This window comes from Falco biarmicus, chromosome Z (assembly GCF_023638135.1).
Source record: "Falco biarmicus isolate bFalBia1 chromosome Z, bFalBia1.pri, whole genome shotgun sequence".
Classification (NCBI taxonomy): domain Eukaryota; kingdom Metazoa; phylum Chordata; class Aves; order Falconiformes; family Falconidae; genus Falco; species Falco biarmicus.
This window is the reverse complement of record NC_079311.1, coordinates 76,082,086-76,099,409: the sequence shown is the minus strand read 5'-3', so window position 1 is coordinate 76,099,409 and position 17,324 is coordinate 76,082,086. Positions and strand designations below refer to the sequence as shown.

Here is a 17,324-nt window from a genome sequence, read left to right as displayed (position 1 = left end):
GTTCAGTATCATGTTACTCTCCAGTTAGCATTCATCCTTCGGTGCGGCACATTAATAATGTTAGTAACGCTGTGACAGTGGTGTGTTGTTCATCACTGTTACCTTCCTGTAGAGTGATTTATAAAAGCCTCCTTAGAGTGCATCCTTTTTTGTCTGTATATATATATATATATATGCACATATATACACACACAAAAGAAGGATGGACTACAAGGGGGCTTTCTATATATATACACACAAACAATTTCAGTGCTCCTTCACTTTACAGTCAAGTTTTATTTTGATTATGAGCATTGTTCAAAAGCATTGCATTCAGGTGATGGCAGAGTGAACGGCACATAGGCTGTGCGTTTGCTCTGTTTCTCACCTATTTTAGAAGCAGAAGATGGAAGGTGTCTCCCACTGTCACCAGCTCCAGCCCCAAGGCAGAGTCAGCTGTTTTGGAGTCTTTCCTGATGGATGTTTGGCTACTGTGCCACTCATACCTTCAGCTCCTCTGTCCTTACCTTAGAAAATTTGGTTTATAGCCTTTAATGTAGGTAAACCAGTGAGCAGTAAATAAAAGATAGCAACCAGTAAAAGAGAGGGGGAGAAAATAGATAAAAGCCTGTGTTGGTTCACTTTTTTCATTATTGTTTAATCTACCATTTAATCAGTGCTATGTAAACAATGGTGTTACTGCCTTCATGTTTATAAGCAAGATTGGCATATTAAGTATGAATTATAGAGAGTCATTAGCAAGTCATCTGTTCTGCCCATTCAGCAGTAATGAACATAAGCACTTGCTGCTTTGGAAAGCACAACAGTAGCTGAACTCCGAGTATTTCCATTTTAATGGCACTGTATACACAGTGTTTCCAAAGTGTGTCAAGGTTTTGGAGGGTAGTAAGTGCATTGTAAGGTGATGTGCTCCTTGGTCAGAATTTCAAATGTGGGCATCTTAACTGTTGTAGAAAAAGGTGCAAGGGACGTAACTGTGCGAACTGGTGAGGCACTGCATTTTGAGAGAGCTGTACATTTGAGAGAAAGTACAGAATGTATTCCCACAAATTTTGTGTGTAAAATGATGCTTACACATTTGGAAATTTGTCCTAAAAATCTCTGGATTTGTTCTAAAGTGGAACAATTGGAAGCTCAGAATTTAATTCTGACTCTTGTGTTCACTGCTCACTGGTGGAGAAAGAGTTCTTCCTCTGCCCATGTCTAGTAGTAAAATATTTTCCCAAGGAGCATGTGGGAAGCCTTCCAGTGGAATAATCTGCCTGGGGAAGACATTTATTTCTAACCTCTATGATTTTTATCCCCTGAACCAATAAGGTTTCTATTTTCTTTCTTGAGACCAATTAAGGTTTTGGTCATAATATTATCACATGGCAGTTAGCCATTTTACCAGGCTGTGGATATATGTTTAAAAAAAAAATATCAGAGACTTTAAATTCCCTGGAGACCCCATTTCTGGCTTAGGTTAAATAAAATCAACCTCTAGAGAAGTTCAAGCTCCACTGAAATAGCACAACTTAATTTGGGTAAATTGAAAAGCGTTGTTTAAGTCTTGAGTAATCAGAGGTTAGGATATGGTTTCCCTTGCTCTACTGAACAAATATACTGATGCAGCTCATACTTGTAATTTCCTGGTGTTAGTATTTCTTTCTTCAAATAAATCCTGAGTTATAGCCATGATTACAGTTTACATCATCACAAGATCAGAGAGAAGGAAAGCATAAATCCATTAATATTAGGAAAGCACTAAGACATTGCTAGTTTCACTGAGAAAAAATCAGGATTGAGCGTGGTGGTCACAGTTAATTATACTCAAAACAACAAGTGTGAAGGCTGAAAACAGTGCCGTATTCCTTTCTAGAAAAGAACTGTATTCCTGCTCTAGGTGGGAGCATTATATCTGTTCACTGACTGCTCCATATGGCTAGGAAATCAGAGGCTGGTGTAAAAAGGGCTGGATAATGTATCCCTGACAAGTATCACTGATGTTACTTGTCATTCTATGTAAAGAAAGAGTGTGTAAGGTCTAATATGTCCTAAATATGGAAGTATTTTGAGAGAGACCTATTCTGTCAGCTGGACTCTTACGGTGATGCAGAGAGGACAATGGAGTGCTACCTTTTAAGTTAGAAAAATGACTTGCTGTTACTTAATTGATAACTTAGTGGGGGGAGTATTTTGGCAGGTATCTGGAGGAGACTTTAATCTTTTTGAGTCCCGAATGCAGCGCTTATTAGTTATGTTCCCACATTGACAAAGTAACTTGACAACCTTCTGTCTGTTGGCAGCTAGTTTTATCTTAAAAAGGGTTTAAGGATCATCAGGATTTCTGTTTTTCACCTTACACCTTTCCTCCAAGGCTTATATGCTCAGTAACTCTAGAATTTCAGGGCAATGGACAGTTGCAGCTGGTGAGCGTCTCAGCTTGATTTAGCTCAGTCTGGGTTTTGTTACGGGTTAAATCAGCTCTGGAAGAGCTAAGCAGCGTGTGCCTATACGAACCAAACAATCTGCTCTGCTTGCTTCAACCTTGTGCTGTGCAAGGAGATTGTTTTCAAGTGTTAAAAAAAATCCAAACAGCGCTTACAACTCCCTGTCAAAACAGCAAGACCAGGGAGGCGATTGGCTATGGTGCCACTCTGCCTGGTTGGAAAAGTGACACAGGATGGAACAACAGCTCCATTATAATGGAGCTAGTCTGTTTGATAATTTGCATTATCAAAAAGAGGAGTGACAGTCCCATCTTTCCACTCAATGAGGATCTCTCCACGCCTCAAGGAAGGGGAGCGTGATGGTGGAAGGTATGGCTGGGGACCTCTTCGTAAGGGAGACTGCTCCCGCAAGTCAGCTCTGCTGCTGTTGGCTGGGGAGCTCTTCAGAGCAGAGAGGATTTTCTTCTTCCTAGGAGAAGAGAGAAGAGGGTACATAACTGCCTCTGTCACTTGGTAGCTTCCCTATGTCAACTGCTTCAGCAATTGTAGTGCCTATGTTCCCTAAACCTTCAAGGGATGGTACAAGGTGAGTAGAAGAGGAGGAGCCAACATTAATGGCTGTATTTGGATGGAATAGTGGGTGGGAGGGAGAAACAGAGTGGTGGAGAGGAGAAATCATGAAGGGTGACATTATGGGTGAGCAGGACCATCTGCTTAGAGCCAGACACTTCAGGTGTGGGATGCTGGACAGGGAAGTGGTAAACCAGATGAACCTGAATCTCACTTACTTGTTGTAATGAACGTTGAGTGTCAGTATTATTAATCCCAGTATGAATGCCAAGGGGCTGAGGACCAGCATGGCTGTCTTCCAGTTGGTGCCTGAAAGGATATCAGATAATATTCATTTGCTGTACCTATCCCCAGTCTTATGCAATAGCCATGATTCCCACAAAAACCACCTGTAATGTCCCTGAAGACTAGCAGGTAACAGGAAAAGTGCTTTGTCCATAAGATCAACATCTTACAGCTTCTTTATGCTGCACAGCATCCTTCTATTGCAAATAGCAACAAAAAGGTTTTCTTTCTTCCTAGGAAGACAGTAACTATTCATGCTTCTCTGCTCTGCAGCTCTCTGATACAAAAAGAGAAGGGCTGGGGAAGGCACCAGTGTTAGTGGGTACCTATTTGCCTTCATGAGCTGGGACAAAACAATTTTATGTTTTTACTAACTTTTTTACTCCAGGCCTGGGGAGATTCGTTTAATCTTTAAAAGGAGTTTTTCTGACAGGTAGTTTGGTGCCCTCATTCCCTACCAAGCATCCTCAGCAGGACCCAGGGGAATGTAACTGTATTGATGGGAAGGTCAGAGGCACCGATGAACCTTCCTCCACCTGGTCTCCTCCTCCTCTGGCTGATCCCTGGACCTACCTGCAAGCCTGGCTCCAGCATTTTTCCCTCGATTTCCATGGTGCTTTTTAGAGTGATTGTGGGATACATCTATGGGAAGAAACAGAGAGGCTCAGATTAGCAGCTTCCACTGTTGGACTGGAGAAAGCTCCAGCTTCCTCCTGGGATTGCACTGTAACCACAAATTCCCTTTGTAAGGAGCTCGAATGAAAAAGGAGACTTTCTTGTTCCTCGGTATTCCCCAGCTACTGCTATTTTTTGTTCCTAGAACATCTGATGTCTGTGCCTTCAGGTTAAGATTATGGCTGTTATCACCGAACTGCTTGCCAAGGCAAACATCTCAACATGTTGTGTGAAAGCAAAGCCTTGAACCACTCAGTGGTATACGTGGAAGTTCTTCAGAAGTACTCAGGTACTTACACCACTGAAAATACTTGAGTAATCTCTAGATGCCACCCACGCTTCTCTTCCTGCAGTTCTTACATATGCCTTCAGAAAAGAAAAGTGCTCACCTTCATTTGCTGGGAAGTATGCCTGCTTGGTCTTCGCTGGAGACACTGTGCTGTTAAATTTGTTAGCCAGAGGTGGGTCAGTGAAGCTCACAGAAGATCCTCTGTCCATGGCATTGATCTTTGATGAGTCGATGGTTTTAGCTTGGAAGGAAATAAAGTGAAGATGTATGTGATTATCATTTATTTTTTGTACAGAAACCTGGATATGCTTGGTGCCTGGGAAGGGAAGGGAACCCAGCCCTTGCCGTATTAGTCCTCTAGCCTGCATGGCAAACAGGACATGGTGCAATAGTGATGACCTTCTGTGAAGCAGGGGCCTTCAGTTCTCACAGATTTGAAAGCTGAAATGAACCTTTCAAGACAGAACCCATAGCCAAAGCAGAGCTTGTTTTCTGGTGGTAAATAAGGTAATTGGTCTAAAAAGATGGAGTGCAAAACACCAGCTGTTAAAGGATGAAGTGTGAGGAAGAGGCAAGTAGAAGCATCACAAGTATTACCAACAGAGCAGATGATGAAATGGGATTGAAAGGGTTGTAAATAGTCCATACCTCTTGCAAGGCTCAATGGCATCCTTTGTGTTGCCAGTCTTACTCCAGAAGTAGGGTATGTGGGTTATCAACTACTGCTAGAGGGAAGGTTGTGGGAAATCTTGTGGCAGCAGTAGTCATCCCTCTCCTTCACTGATGCATGTGGCAAGACCAAGAAACCCATATATTCAGGGCTCCCCACTGTTTATCCCAACCCCATCCCTTCCTGTGGCATGAGCATCCATGGGTACACGGGTGGAACTTGTCGAGCAAATAACCCACCATAATGAAAGCTTCCTGCTGATGATCAACTGAAACTTGGATAAGAACAGCCTGAACAAACACATAGGACTTTGATGTTGTTACTGAGTAGTCAGAGGTTCCCTCCAGTAGACTCTGAACCATGGGGTTGATAGGAAAATTACCAGTTTGCACAAGACACACTAACTGGCACAACCTGATTCAAAGCCTGCTCTGTGTTTACCCTTGCAGCCTTGTTTGGGGAGGCTGGCTCAGAGGCAGCCCTGGGCTGCCAGGAACATTGCCTTGGGGAATGCAAATGCCCTTTTCACATGCCTTTTCCCATATCTTAAATGTTCCACGCATTTCCTAGCCTATATTTAACTGATTTGTTATGGTATGTAATTTGTGTTGGCTGTATTTACCTGCATGTTAAACAAACACTAACACTTGTGACTACTGTCGTAACTGCATGTTAACCTTCTAGTTGGCTAATTAAAAACCTCAGGTAAAAGGCTATCTTAGCTGCACATGACAGCCAAAAAAGCTAGTGTTATCTCTTTTTTATTTTGAATTAGACATAGCCTCTTTGTGTCAAGGGGTTGCACTCATAATCCATTTGCTTATGCCACCCAGATCGATCAAATTTTCTCTTTACTCATTTCTGCAAAGCTGAAAATCTCATTGGGGCCATCAGGCCTTAAGGTAAGGAATAGCCTTATGCAAGGGAAATTTCTCCTGAGGCAGACTGGGAACCTCATCATCTACAGAACACAGAAAAGTCATTACAAACACCAGCTCTTTTCATCTGTGGAATGGAAGAAGGGGGAGGAGGAGAGGATGAGGGGAGGAACTGAGTGTGATTTTCAGGTCTCAGTTCTGCACACAACTTCACAAGAGAAGTCTTGAAACCACCTTCCTTTGCATAAGAGGCTAAATGAAAGAGGGAAACAGACTGGACCATGAATTATCAGTGGTTAGCAATGGGCTTCACTCGCCATCTGACAAATTATGACAGTCACATCCTGGTGCAATGACCATGCTTGATGTCTTTTAGCCTGGTGTCCAACACTTAAAACTATGACAAGACCAGGATTTCTGCCCTTTTTGTGTACAGTCTAAGCAGGGGATAGCGAACGCTTATGAAGGTAGAGATTATCTTTTTAACAGAGGCCAAGGTCATGAAACTGGTAACACAAACCAGATTTTTTATAACTGATGTCATGTTCTAGGTTTTCCTAATGCAAAGGGATGGCAGCACTTTAATTAGCTCCTGCTACTTGCTGTGTTCACTATTCTCTTTATGGTTATATCAGGCACCAGGAGCGAGGTTCACTTCTGAGGATCGTAAGAACATGGGATGAAGGCTAGAACCATGGCTTCACTTGTGATGGGTGCACTGTTGGGGTCTGGCAGGAGATAACTGTAACGTGTTGCTTAGAAACAGAAGCAACAATTTCTCATTTCAAATATAGCTGCTTCCAGTAGTTCATAGAAGTTTTAAAGAGGTTTTCAGCTGCCCCCAGTTTTCTTGTTACCGAAAATGACATCCCAAAGTAATAAGTACCAAAAGCCCTTTCAAAATGTGAAGTGTCTGACTCTGTGGGACTTCCTTGGTTGTTTTGGACTCAGGAGGCCTAAGCAATTGCAACTATTCTTAGCTTTGGGCACCGATTCACATGAACTTTCCAAAATACTTGACTTCTGCCTGTCATGAAATGCAGCTTATGTTTAGAGTCCTGATCCTGTAAGGTGTTGCGTGCTTTCTGGAAAACACTCAGCAGCAACTACAGGGAACTGGTGGTACCAAGTAGCTGGGCTAACTTGGAGCCATTTGGTGTCTCTCTAGATGGGGCCAAAGTGAACATGAGTTAGAATGATGGATGCAAGCCTGGAGTTAGGTGGCTTGAATGATATGTAAGGTTAGATGTTACCTGATGCTAAATCGACCTCATCTTACTTTCATAGATCCACACATGTGTGCCTGCAGCTGGTTGCGTTGGTTTGTTGGGCCTTGGAGCTGCTGTCCAGGCAGCAGCACAGATGGTTCCATCTGCTAAAGTCTTCCACCTGCTGAATTTGTCCTTCTCCCTTGAGACAAAGACCTTATGGCCTCCTTTCTTGGTGCTGAGGTGGAAGCCCAAGCTCTGCAGAGTCAGGTGTCCCTTCTTGCTGCAGGACCACACTTGGCGTTCCCAGTCCCCGCAAGGCTCCATCTTGACCAGAGCATACTCCTGCATCTTGTGGGCCGACAAGCACTGCTTTGTGTGAAGGCTGACAATGGTCCTGGTGGCAGGGTCCCAGCTCCACTGCTGCTGCTGGGAGTGCACCTTGCAGTCAGTCAGGCTGATGCTGTTGGTCTCGTGGTGGGAGACACGAATGCACTTTTCCATCCGGGTGTTCCTTATGAGGAAGCCTTGTCCCTCTGCTACTGTGGTACAATCAGAGCATGGTTTAGTATTGTGCATGTCCAAGGCAAACAAGCCTTCTGAGCACCAGACATTGCAAATGCCCTGGGAGAGGGCAGACGTAACCCACCCGTCCTTCCACGGGTAGGCATGGCTAGATTAACAGTTCCCCCAGCTTCCTAATTCCCCAGAATGATATTTCATTAAAATACAGTGTATGCAAACAGCCAGGAGCGGTACTAGAGAAAACTAATAACAACGTCAGTATCCCTTGTAACTAATGGGTGAAAATCCACCACACTTTAAAAGTTGAACTATTATGTAATATCTGCCTATATATATTTAATCCAGTATTTCAATTCCTTTAAATAGGTACCCATCGTTTCCTCCCTCCAAAATAATTGGATGGTTGGGTGTGGGGTTTTTTTGCCCCTATCTAGATCAAATCTTTCTTATAAAAAAGCAATTTAAACCCCTGAATTCCTCAGGTGCTTTTCACCTGGGGCCAATTAGGCCACTTTGGGCTACTGTTTCATTAAGTGGCTTCCGGTGACATTACAGCAATGCTGGGATAAAACCATACCTCATCAGAAATCTGCAAGTACTTGACTGACAGAGCTTATTTACATATTGGTGTAAACTTGGAATTAGCACACTTGACATACATTTGTGCTCCCCAGGCATGAAGGCACCATTTTTAAGGATCCCTTAAATTAAGTATTGGTACAGCTGCCTCACAACAGAACTACAATTTGAAGTGATTTCTGTAATGACTTGTTTCTTTTAATAGCAAGGGGTCCCAACATCTCTGATGACTGGACATCCTGTTAGCTGGACAATAGCCCCCATTTTCAGTACAGAATCATTAGATGTGGCCTGTGAACATCCTGAGAAAAATGTTAAATACTAAACCATCTGTCACTGATGCAGGAATACCTTCTGCTGTGTGTTTTGTGCCTAAAACAGAGGGACAGAAATAAAACTTGAAGTTTCTAGACATTATGAGAAATCTTTTCATTTTAATTACAATTACCAAATGGTAACTTCCAGCTTTTCTGGTGACTTTTTTTCCCTCAGGAGTCAGAGTTATGAAAGCCCCGTCAACATACAGTATTGAGCACGAAGATTAAGAGGAGACTGAAAACGTGATGTTTATCTAAACAACTGTTTCTGCAGAGCTTCCCCCCACAAAGCAAAGAACAATACTTTTCCCTGGCAGCAAGTATTTGGCTCGGTACCTGAAAAAACTGACCACGTAAACAGAAGCCGGTACACAATATCAAGGGTATGAACAATAGCTTAACAGAGCTCTTACATTTTCTCTCAGGAAATTCTAGGGGTCTGCTAGATTAATAGTGACTGGGCGTTGTTAAATCAGAAACAGTTCAGGGCTTTCTGGTCAGCCTGAATGTGTGGAGAAAGGCAGCCAGAAGCTGTGGTAGAGCTCCTGCACTGGCTCCGAGTTCAGCACAGATGTGTTCACACTGGGATATTGACATTCATGGACCTGTGACAGCCTCCAGTCAAGGCAATTCCTTCCAAGCCCATGTGCCTAAGTGGAAATGAAATTTCTGTGGGATCTGAGGATGCTTGCGAGTCCCATCCCCTTTACCCCCTATTGAGGGCTGGATGGAGAAAAGATGTTTAATGCACCTTGGCCTCAAGTTTCTGCCAGCTTCTAAAGGCAGGAGATATGTCTCAAATATAACCTCCCATAATCTTTAGAAAATACAAAGGGATGAATACAATCCCACCACCATGTTTTTTTCTAGCACCTGGAATTCAGGACTCTCATCTCTTTGTTTCACCTTAATGAGGAATAACCCATTTTCAAAGTGATGATGATGTTACAGCTGCATAAAAATGTAACAGGAGAACATAAGAATTGTGCTGGGTCAGATAAAATATCTGCTGAGCCCAGTATCCTGTCTCCAGCACTGGGCATCAGCATTTGCTAATAGGGGAAGAGGGTAAGAATCAGACAAGCAAAGTGCTCACTCAAGATAGCAAAGATGCCAGTGCCTCCTTCCTAGAATTTATGGACTAGTTAAAGGAGCATTGCTGGGTATTTATGGTTAAAATGATTTTGCCCATGTACACTACCTTGTACTTTTCAACTCTGAAATTCAAAGACCATTTTGTTGCTCAATCAGTATCATGAGCTCCTTCTGCAGCTCCACACAGTCAGCTTCAGTTTTGACTATTCTTAATAATTTTGCTCATCAGCAAAATTAATAATTTCATTGTTCACCCTTTTTTATCTGTGTTGGCACCTGCTGATACCTTCATTCTGCTGTCATCATTGTCACAGAATCATAGAATCATTTAGGTTGGAAAAGACCTTTCAGATCATCAGGTTCAATTGTTAGTCCAGGACTGCTGAGTTCACCACTAAACCATGTCCCTAAGCACCGCATCTGTGTGTTTCTTAAGAACCTCCAGGGATGGTGATTCCACCACCTCCCCAGGCAGCCTGTTCCAATGCTTTACCACCATTTGGGTGAAGAAATTTTTCCTAATATCCAATCTAAACCTCCCCTGGTGCAGCTTGAGGCCATCTCCTCTTGCGCTGTCACTTGTCACCTGGAAGAAGAGACCGACCCCCCTGCCCACACCCTCCTTTCAGGCAGCTGCAGCGAGCCACAAGGTCCCCCCCAAGCCTCCTCCTCTCCAGGATAAACAACCCCCTTTGTTGTAAGATTTGTGCTCCAGACCCAAACTTATTCAGTAAGTTTGGAAGTGAGTAATAAGTTGTTAATTTACTCCACTTCTTTGCTCCAGCCTGTGGCTATCTCCCACTCTATGAGAATGGCCTTTCTTCAGGGCCTCAGTGGAAGAATCTTATGAAAAACCTTTTGCAAATGCAGGTGCAAGGTCTAGATCAGCTCATCACATTTATGTGCTCACTGATGCCAACACAGATGTCAGACATCTCCACTACAAAATTGTATTGACATTTCTCATATTTATCTATCTGTCTGCAAATGCTGTTCTCTGCTTCTACTGACTTGCCTGACACTGAAATCAAACCTAGTGACCTGTGTTTCCCCAGGCTATGCAAGGATCCCTCTTAAGGGAGACATAATTGCTATAATGCAGCCCTTTAGTGCTGAGGTTGCTTTAAGTAAGAGTTTACATACTGCTTAGAAATGCAAAAAATGTAACCTTTGGTTTCCTGTAACTCAGTGTGAATACCATCTGGGCTGGTCATTCCCCACAGATTATTTATCTTTTTTTTTTCCCTAAAACGTACCCTGTTGACAATTTGGGTTGATAACACTCTTCAGACTGCAGAGAGTGATGCCATGTGAGGACCTCCCTGACCATGTCTGAAGTGAGCACTGGAACTGATAATCCATACAGCCTTTCTACACTGTCCTGCTTTGGCTGCCCTTCTTATGCCAGTTATTTATTGCCAATGACTGTCTGTTCACAGGTTTCATTTTTCCATTACATTTTGAAGAGTGCTGCTGTTAACCCCGCCAGCAGATTTGTGTTTTGTTCTTTGTATACAGTCCCTGATACTGTATGTTCCTCTCTAAAGAATCGCTGTGTTACCTACACGTTAGCAGCAAGAATTGTGTGCCCCCATATTATCTACCAGCCTTTTGCACTTTTGAACTGCCACTTTCTACCAGCTTTCTTGGTTTTACGCAGGTCTCATTTTGCAGAGACTCACCCCACTGAAGGTCCACCAGGACAGCCCATCTTACATGGGTATACATGTGAGTTGAGGAACATCAGCACTGCAACTGAAGTGATTTCCTTTGAGATTTGTATAGCTCCTCAGTAGCGTATGACACTGAGTTATTAACAGATTTTTATCTTCGCACCATACCTCAGGTCCAAGAGTCCAACCACCATCTTACAGCTTGGGAACAGAGGTCTAACTAAAGTTTACTTGGTTCAGCATTAGACAGGAGGGTGGCAGCAAAGCTGGGGCCATTATCCTGCTCCTCTGAACTGTGGTCCAAGTGTCTTCCCTACCAGCAGTGAGGCTGAGCTCTCGGTAAGGCTGGCTACCAACAGCAGGATTTTTCTTGTGGTGTTTTGCTTGATCCTTGCCTTCCAAGGTGTGAACCTCTGTCCATTGTACAGGTTCACCATCTGCTACCCATATTGCTTTCCTGACACTGAGATATTGCTAAGAGAGCAACTTATGATTAGATACAGGTAACTGGTAGCAATTGCTGCACATGCCCCACACAGTCACAAGGGGTGGACCCACCAATAAAATCAGAGTATATACACATCAGACACCAACAATCCTTACTCAGGAGGAAAAATGTCTTTATTTCCCCAACACTGCCAAGTCCCATTGTCCAGTAGCCCTGCAAAGGAGGCCATCAGCCCTAACATTTTAGGAATGTTAACCTGGAGTGAGCAGAGCATCCAGTGTGCTCCCTGGGGACTCAGCGTCTCTGGAAAATGCCAGCCTTACCCACAGACCCTGAGTAGATGCCTGCTTTAAGCTACTCATGCTTGAACATTTTGGCCTCTTCATATTTTTAGGAACAAAATAAACAGTTTCTAGCAAAGGCAGTTATTGCCAGCTCATTTGTCCTAAGATACTGCCACTCTGTCTAGTTACAAGCAAGAAAAGCAAGCAAATATAGCCCTCTGCTTCTCTGCAGCACGGCCACCCTTGGGACATGCTGTTCCTTATAGGATTAGGAGCGAAGACCATGCAACGTTCCTAATTAAGGTAATGCCACCAGGAAAGCCTTGGTTACCAGTAATCCCAGTCTGGCTGGGAAAGTTTCTGCTGTTTCTAAGCAGTGCCTGTGACGGCTTGATCAAAGCCATCTGCAAATTGCTTGGGGATGGGTTGCTCCCTCTAAAGGGTCTGTGGAGCGAAGGGTCCAAGTCAGCACTGACCAAGCACAGATTCCCAAAACACTCCAGGTCACCTGGGAACCTCAGCATTGGCCTCTGCCCCTTTTGCCCTCCCTGGTGGGGTTCCTAACTGTTGGAAAAATCCTTTAATTAGCTCAATTTCTCTTGCCAAGTGGTTGTTTTCTGTAGGGAGAAGATGACTGCTGAGTGATAGTCAGGAATTTACCTTTTCCTGCCTCTACCTGTCCTCGAAGGCAAGCATCCATCTGCAGCAGCCACAACATTAAAAAACAGGTCATCTTAAAAACAGCTGGAAGGCACCTGCTGCCATGAGAGGGGTGTGGTGACCCAGATGTGTTTGGTCAAAAGCAGGAAATTAGATATTCACAGGGAAGCAGTGAGACTGGCACTCGGTTGTATATTTTGCCTGAATTTACAGCCAAGACCAATATGGCAGGAGGTGAGATCAGGTTGTGGGTTTTTTTGCAAAACAGGCTATTGACTGGAACCAATATTAGATTTATTTTGCCCTGGTCTTCCTTTACCCTATAACTGTGCTTACTTGGATGTAAAGTTTAGAGACTCAAATGTCCATGACAAGTCAGTGGATGTGACCAATCTACCTATGGAAAGGATGATGCTAGACAGAGCCTGGTGAGTCCCTGTTGGTGAGATTTTGGTTGACCAAAACCAAAAAAAGCTTCATAGCTTTCCATGTTACTGCAAGGTCCACCTTTGACCAAGTATCTCAGCAAAGGCCTCCAAGGGAACAGAGCAGCTGTAGGAAAACAAGGAAGGTTTTGGCATGGAAAAAGACATGGATAAATGATGGGAAGGGGGGGAGTCTGATGAAGTCAACATGAAGCTGAAGCATGTGGGGAAAACCAGTCCCTGGTGGAATATGATGGAAGTCTATAAAATCCAGAGAGGTCTGGAGAGGACGGGCAGGGGCTAACTGGTCAAGGACTGATCCCAGGTGTGCCAAGGGGTGCCAAGGGAAGGCTTACAACCTGCAGGAGGTGGCTTCTGTGCATCCATGCTGCCAGGGAAAGTCTGCACAAGCTGAGGGAGGAGATCTGATAGCTACTGAAGAGTTAAACACACCAGGATCAGGAAATCCCCCAAGCAGGAAATAGTTGGATGTTGGGGGGAGTCTTTCTGCCTCTTCAATGCAAGACGCTTAGGGCTGCCTTAGGAGAGGGAGGCATGAGGGCTCGGGGAGCAGCCAGCACTGCACGCGGGCTCAGAGGGGAGGAGAGCAGTCCCCAGGGTCCCAGAGACTGGGCCAGGATGCCAAACAGAGCCACCGCCAGCCTCACACTCGGTGCATGAGAATCGAGAGTCAGTGTTAAATGTGGTGTTATTTCAGCAGTTTTCTTTCTGCCTGTATATGCACAGATCCTGCTGGTTCCAAATTCCCACCATCCTTTGTAACTCACTGGGTTACTGTTAAGCTTAACTTCTTAAGAAAACGTGTCACCTCCTTCCCAGCTTGCAGGCATTTTCTGATGAAAACACTGTCAGAACCAGCTTAGGCAATTCCAGGATTTCCATTTTCCAGCAAGAAACCAAGCCCTCTAAGGTGTGTCGAGAGCAAGCACCTCTTTCCTGCTGACAGCCTGAAAGCTCAGCAGCCCCAGGCAGGATGGGATGGGGAGAGGCTGCTCCAGGGGACCCAAGCAAGAACAAATTTGCTGTCTGCTCTTTGAGTTTGCTTTTGGCATTGGCAGTTATTGGGAAGATAAATTCCTTTCTTGAAAAACAATTGTGGTTTTATTAGTGGTCTGGCTGAAAGGTAGCAGCTGGTCATGCCATGGCACCAAACCAATTTCACTGGAAAGGAAATGTCCTGTGATCCTCCTTAATTTACTAACAAAGCACAGCCATTGGGCTTCTGTCATGTAGCAGCAGTAAAGAACTACTTTATTCTAACACCATGCAAGATCTGTATTAGAGTGAGAGAAAGAGCAAGGCTCTGAAGGCTGTTCTGCTCTCCTGGCATCCCACCATGATGTCACCTCCAGGTCCTAACCAGATATCCTGTAACTTAAAAAATACACATGTCCTCATCCTTCACTAGTACAGTGACATACCTCAGCCTGGGGGCTTAAAAAATAAGAGATTCAGTTCACTGGATTTATTGTAATTGCAAGATTTGGGGTACACAAAACAGCAGTAGATGGAGCAAAAGTCAAATCTGTGGGACCACAAACCTCTGCCTTGATCTGGCTGCAGAGAAAGCTGAGGGCAAGCTGCTTGAAGCAACCCAGGGAATGTGCACTTAGAGGTTGTGGAGCAGGGAATGGAAAGCAGCTGGTTGGAGCTGCCAGTCCGAGGTTTGTCTTTAAGGAATAAGCATCCCAGCTGTGCCACCCAAATAGCTGTAGTCCTCTGGTCTCAGGAGCTTGAAAAGCTTTGAGCAAGTAACCTGTAAAACTGCAGAGTTGTCCTCTGTGCGGCTTCAGGGACTGAATTAGCCTTGAAGCACTGCAGGGATCTATTTCAGTGAGTGCCTTTCAACCTGGCATCTTAGGCATAACAGCAAAATAAAAAGGGAATTACTTACTAACTCAGGAGCTTTGCCTGTTTTTAGAGAATATAGATGCTGCTCACTGCCCACAATGGAATGGGTGAGACCACAGGCAGCACTGCTTTGGGGTAGCTGTTCCTGGGTAGCACTGCTCCAGCTCTGCAGGACGATACTTGGCAGAACTTCTGCTTTCCTCCTCTACCCATGCATGTCAAAACCAAGGCTGCTCAGATTCAAAATTCTGCTGTGTACGGGCAGGAGCCAGGATCTGAGCAACTCCCGCAAGCAGCTGAATGTTAATGTGAGCCACCACCAAGTCTGCTCCACGGAGATGCGTGGCACAGACTCTGCAGCTCCCCAGCACATCCCCGTTCCCAGCCGACCACCACAGGAGCAGGACTAATGTGATGAGGTTTTGCTACCCTTCCCACCACCCTCTCTCATGCTGCCAGCATGGTCTGAGCCTGCTCACCTCTGCCGGGAAGGAGCAGCCAGGGCAGGGAGGAGAGTGCTTCGGAGGTCAGTTAGTGCCTGCCTCACCCTCAGAGCAGGTTTATTCATCCACTACTCTTAGCAGCTTAAAAGCGCTTTATAGAAGCAGCCAGCATGATGCCACAGTGTCTCTGGCCAAGCCATCCTAGCGCCTTGCCAGCCTGTCCCTCACGGTCCTGTACCCCTGCATTTAATCCCATTTTAAATGCTGCCTTGAAATGTGTCTGTAGGCACTTGTTTTGCAGCTGGTGGGTTCAGAGTTTTGCAACCCAAGCAACGCTTCAGCAGGAAAGCAGGTTAAAACCTGGGAGGCAGTTCACATCCCACTTCCCAGCTACCCCAAAGGAGGAGAAACTTACCCTCAAGCCAAGGAAGGAGGCAAATACACCCCAGGCTCAGCCTGAAAAGCTCCATGGTCTGCCAGAACAGTGAGGGGGAAGGAGCCCTGTAGCCTCTCGCCCACGAGGAGTGCCAGGCAGCTTGCTTTTCCCTCTTCCTCTGTCATTCACAGCAGCAAAACTGGCTAGGAAGAGAAAAACTCTTTTGTCTTAGCACTGGAGACTTGGCAGCCGCTTATCAGCAGAGGATCAGCTTGGAGACGCAGTCCCAGCTCAGTGTCTATCCCTTAGGAGAAATCATACGACGAGCCAGGATAGTGGGGACACTAGACTGGGATGCTCCCAGCTGCCGAGCTGGGCTCCTTAGTTGGTAGCTCCCAGCAATGGGAGCCGAATGCTGAGCAGGCTGGCGGGCTGCCTTTGTCAGCACTGGGAGCAGAGGAGGATGCAGGGCTGGCCTGGCAAGAAAAGGCAAAGTTTGGCAGGAGTGCCAAGAGGGGCGTGGGATGTGTCTGCTGAAACCTTGCGGTCGGCTGTGCTGTCACAGCGTTGTTTTCTCTTTAGGGAGAATTATCGCTGCCGAGATGAGTTTAAGGACCGTTACAAGTCATGGCAGAGATAAAACCTCACAAACCAGCTGCGGGTGTCCTGGAGCCAGAGGGTGATGGAAGGGGGAGCTGAGCTCCTGGCTGGGGAGCAGGGTCCCACTGCAAGTCTGCCCTGATGCTCGCCCTGAGGGTTGCTCAGGTTGAGTTTGGCTTTTCACACGTGGTTTGGGCTCTGCACAGAGGGAAGACCACACATCGCTCCCCGAGGGGCAGCAGGAAAGGCTGTCGGGTAAAAGAGCAGCAGGGGAAGAAAGAGTTATCATTTTGCTAGTGAGGTGCTCCTGTTCAGCCGCATCCTCTCTGCACTTGTCTGCCTCGCTTCTGGGGTCATTCTCATGACTATTATATATATACGTATTACATATGTGTGTGTGTGTGTGTGCAAAATACATATATCATATACCATTAACCCTGTTGCATAAAAACATAAAAAGTGATGGCTTCACTTTTACTTTTGGGGTCCAGACCTGGATGAGCACCAATGCCACAACTCCCAGCTCTGCCCATGAGACCTGGAGTTGCTTGGAGAGCTGGGAGCTCCTTCGTTTAGTGGCCATGCTGTCTAATTAAAACAGCACAGTGCTGGCATCCGTTCAAGGACATGGGCTCAGGTCAGAGCCTTGCAAAGGTGCAGTTCCCTCTTTGCCCAGCCCTGGGATGAGAGCTCACACCCACCCCACCCCTCGGTCTCTGATGGTGGATCTGGCTTCAGTCCAGACTGGCTTCTTCCCAGGCGGATGCGGATATGGTGGGGGATATCCTATGGCCAAACAAAGGGGAAGGCTGGAGTAAGTTCTTGCCCTGGTGAGGTTGCTCCTGTCTGGCCGTAGCACTGTGCTCAAGAAAAATACCACAGAATGGGTTTCCTTGGGATTACTCATTCCTTTTGCCTGTTGGAATGTGTCAAGTTGCACTAAATACCGAGCATTTTTAATGAAAAATTTAACAGGTGTTAAACTCTTCCCCGCATGACTGGGGTTGAAAATGCAAATGC

General features: G+C 45.4%; 1 protein-coding gene across 2 annotated transcripts; it reads right to left on the bottom strand.

Annotated features, from left to right (window-relative positions):
- Nucleotides 1–253: 253 nt before the first annotated feature.
- On the bottom strand, nucleotides 254–16,179 carry LOC130142288 (uncharacterized). 2 transcript variants are annotated; one of them, XM_056323896.1, is made up of 6 exons: nucleotides 15,744–16,179; nucleotides 7,079–7,549; nucleotides 4,352–4,492; nucleotides 3,861–3,929; nucleotides 3,221–3,311; nucleotides 254–2,901 (listed from the first exon to the last, which is right to left on the bottom strand). In XM_056323896.1, exons 1-6 carry the CDS (start codon nucleotides 15,796–15,798, stop codon nucleotides 2,694–2,696), a joined length of 1,035 nt encoding a protein of 344 aa, XP_056179871.1. In that variant the 5' UTR covers nucleotides 15,799–16,179; the 3' UTR covers nucleotides 254–2,693. The 2 variants fall into 2 exon arrangements, with proteins under 2 accessions (XP_056179871.1, XP_056179872.1); XM_056323897.1 differs by having other exon boundaries at nucleotides 7,079–7,546.
- Nucleotides 16,180–17,324: the final 1,145 nt, after the last annotated feature.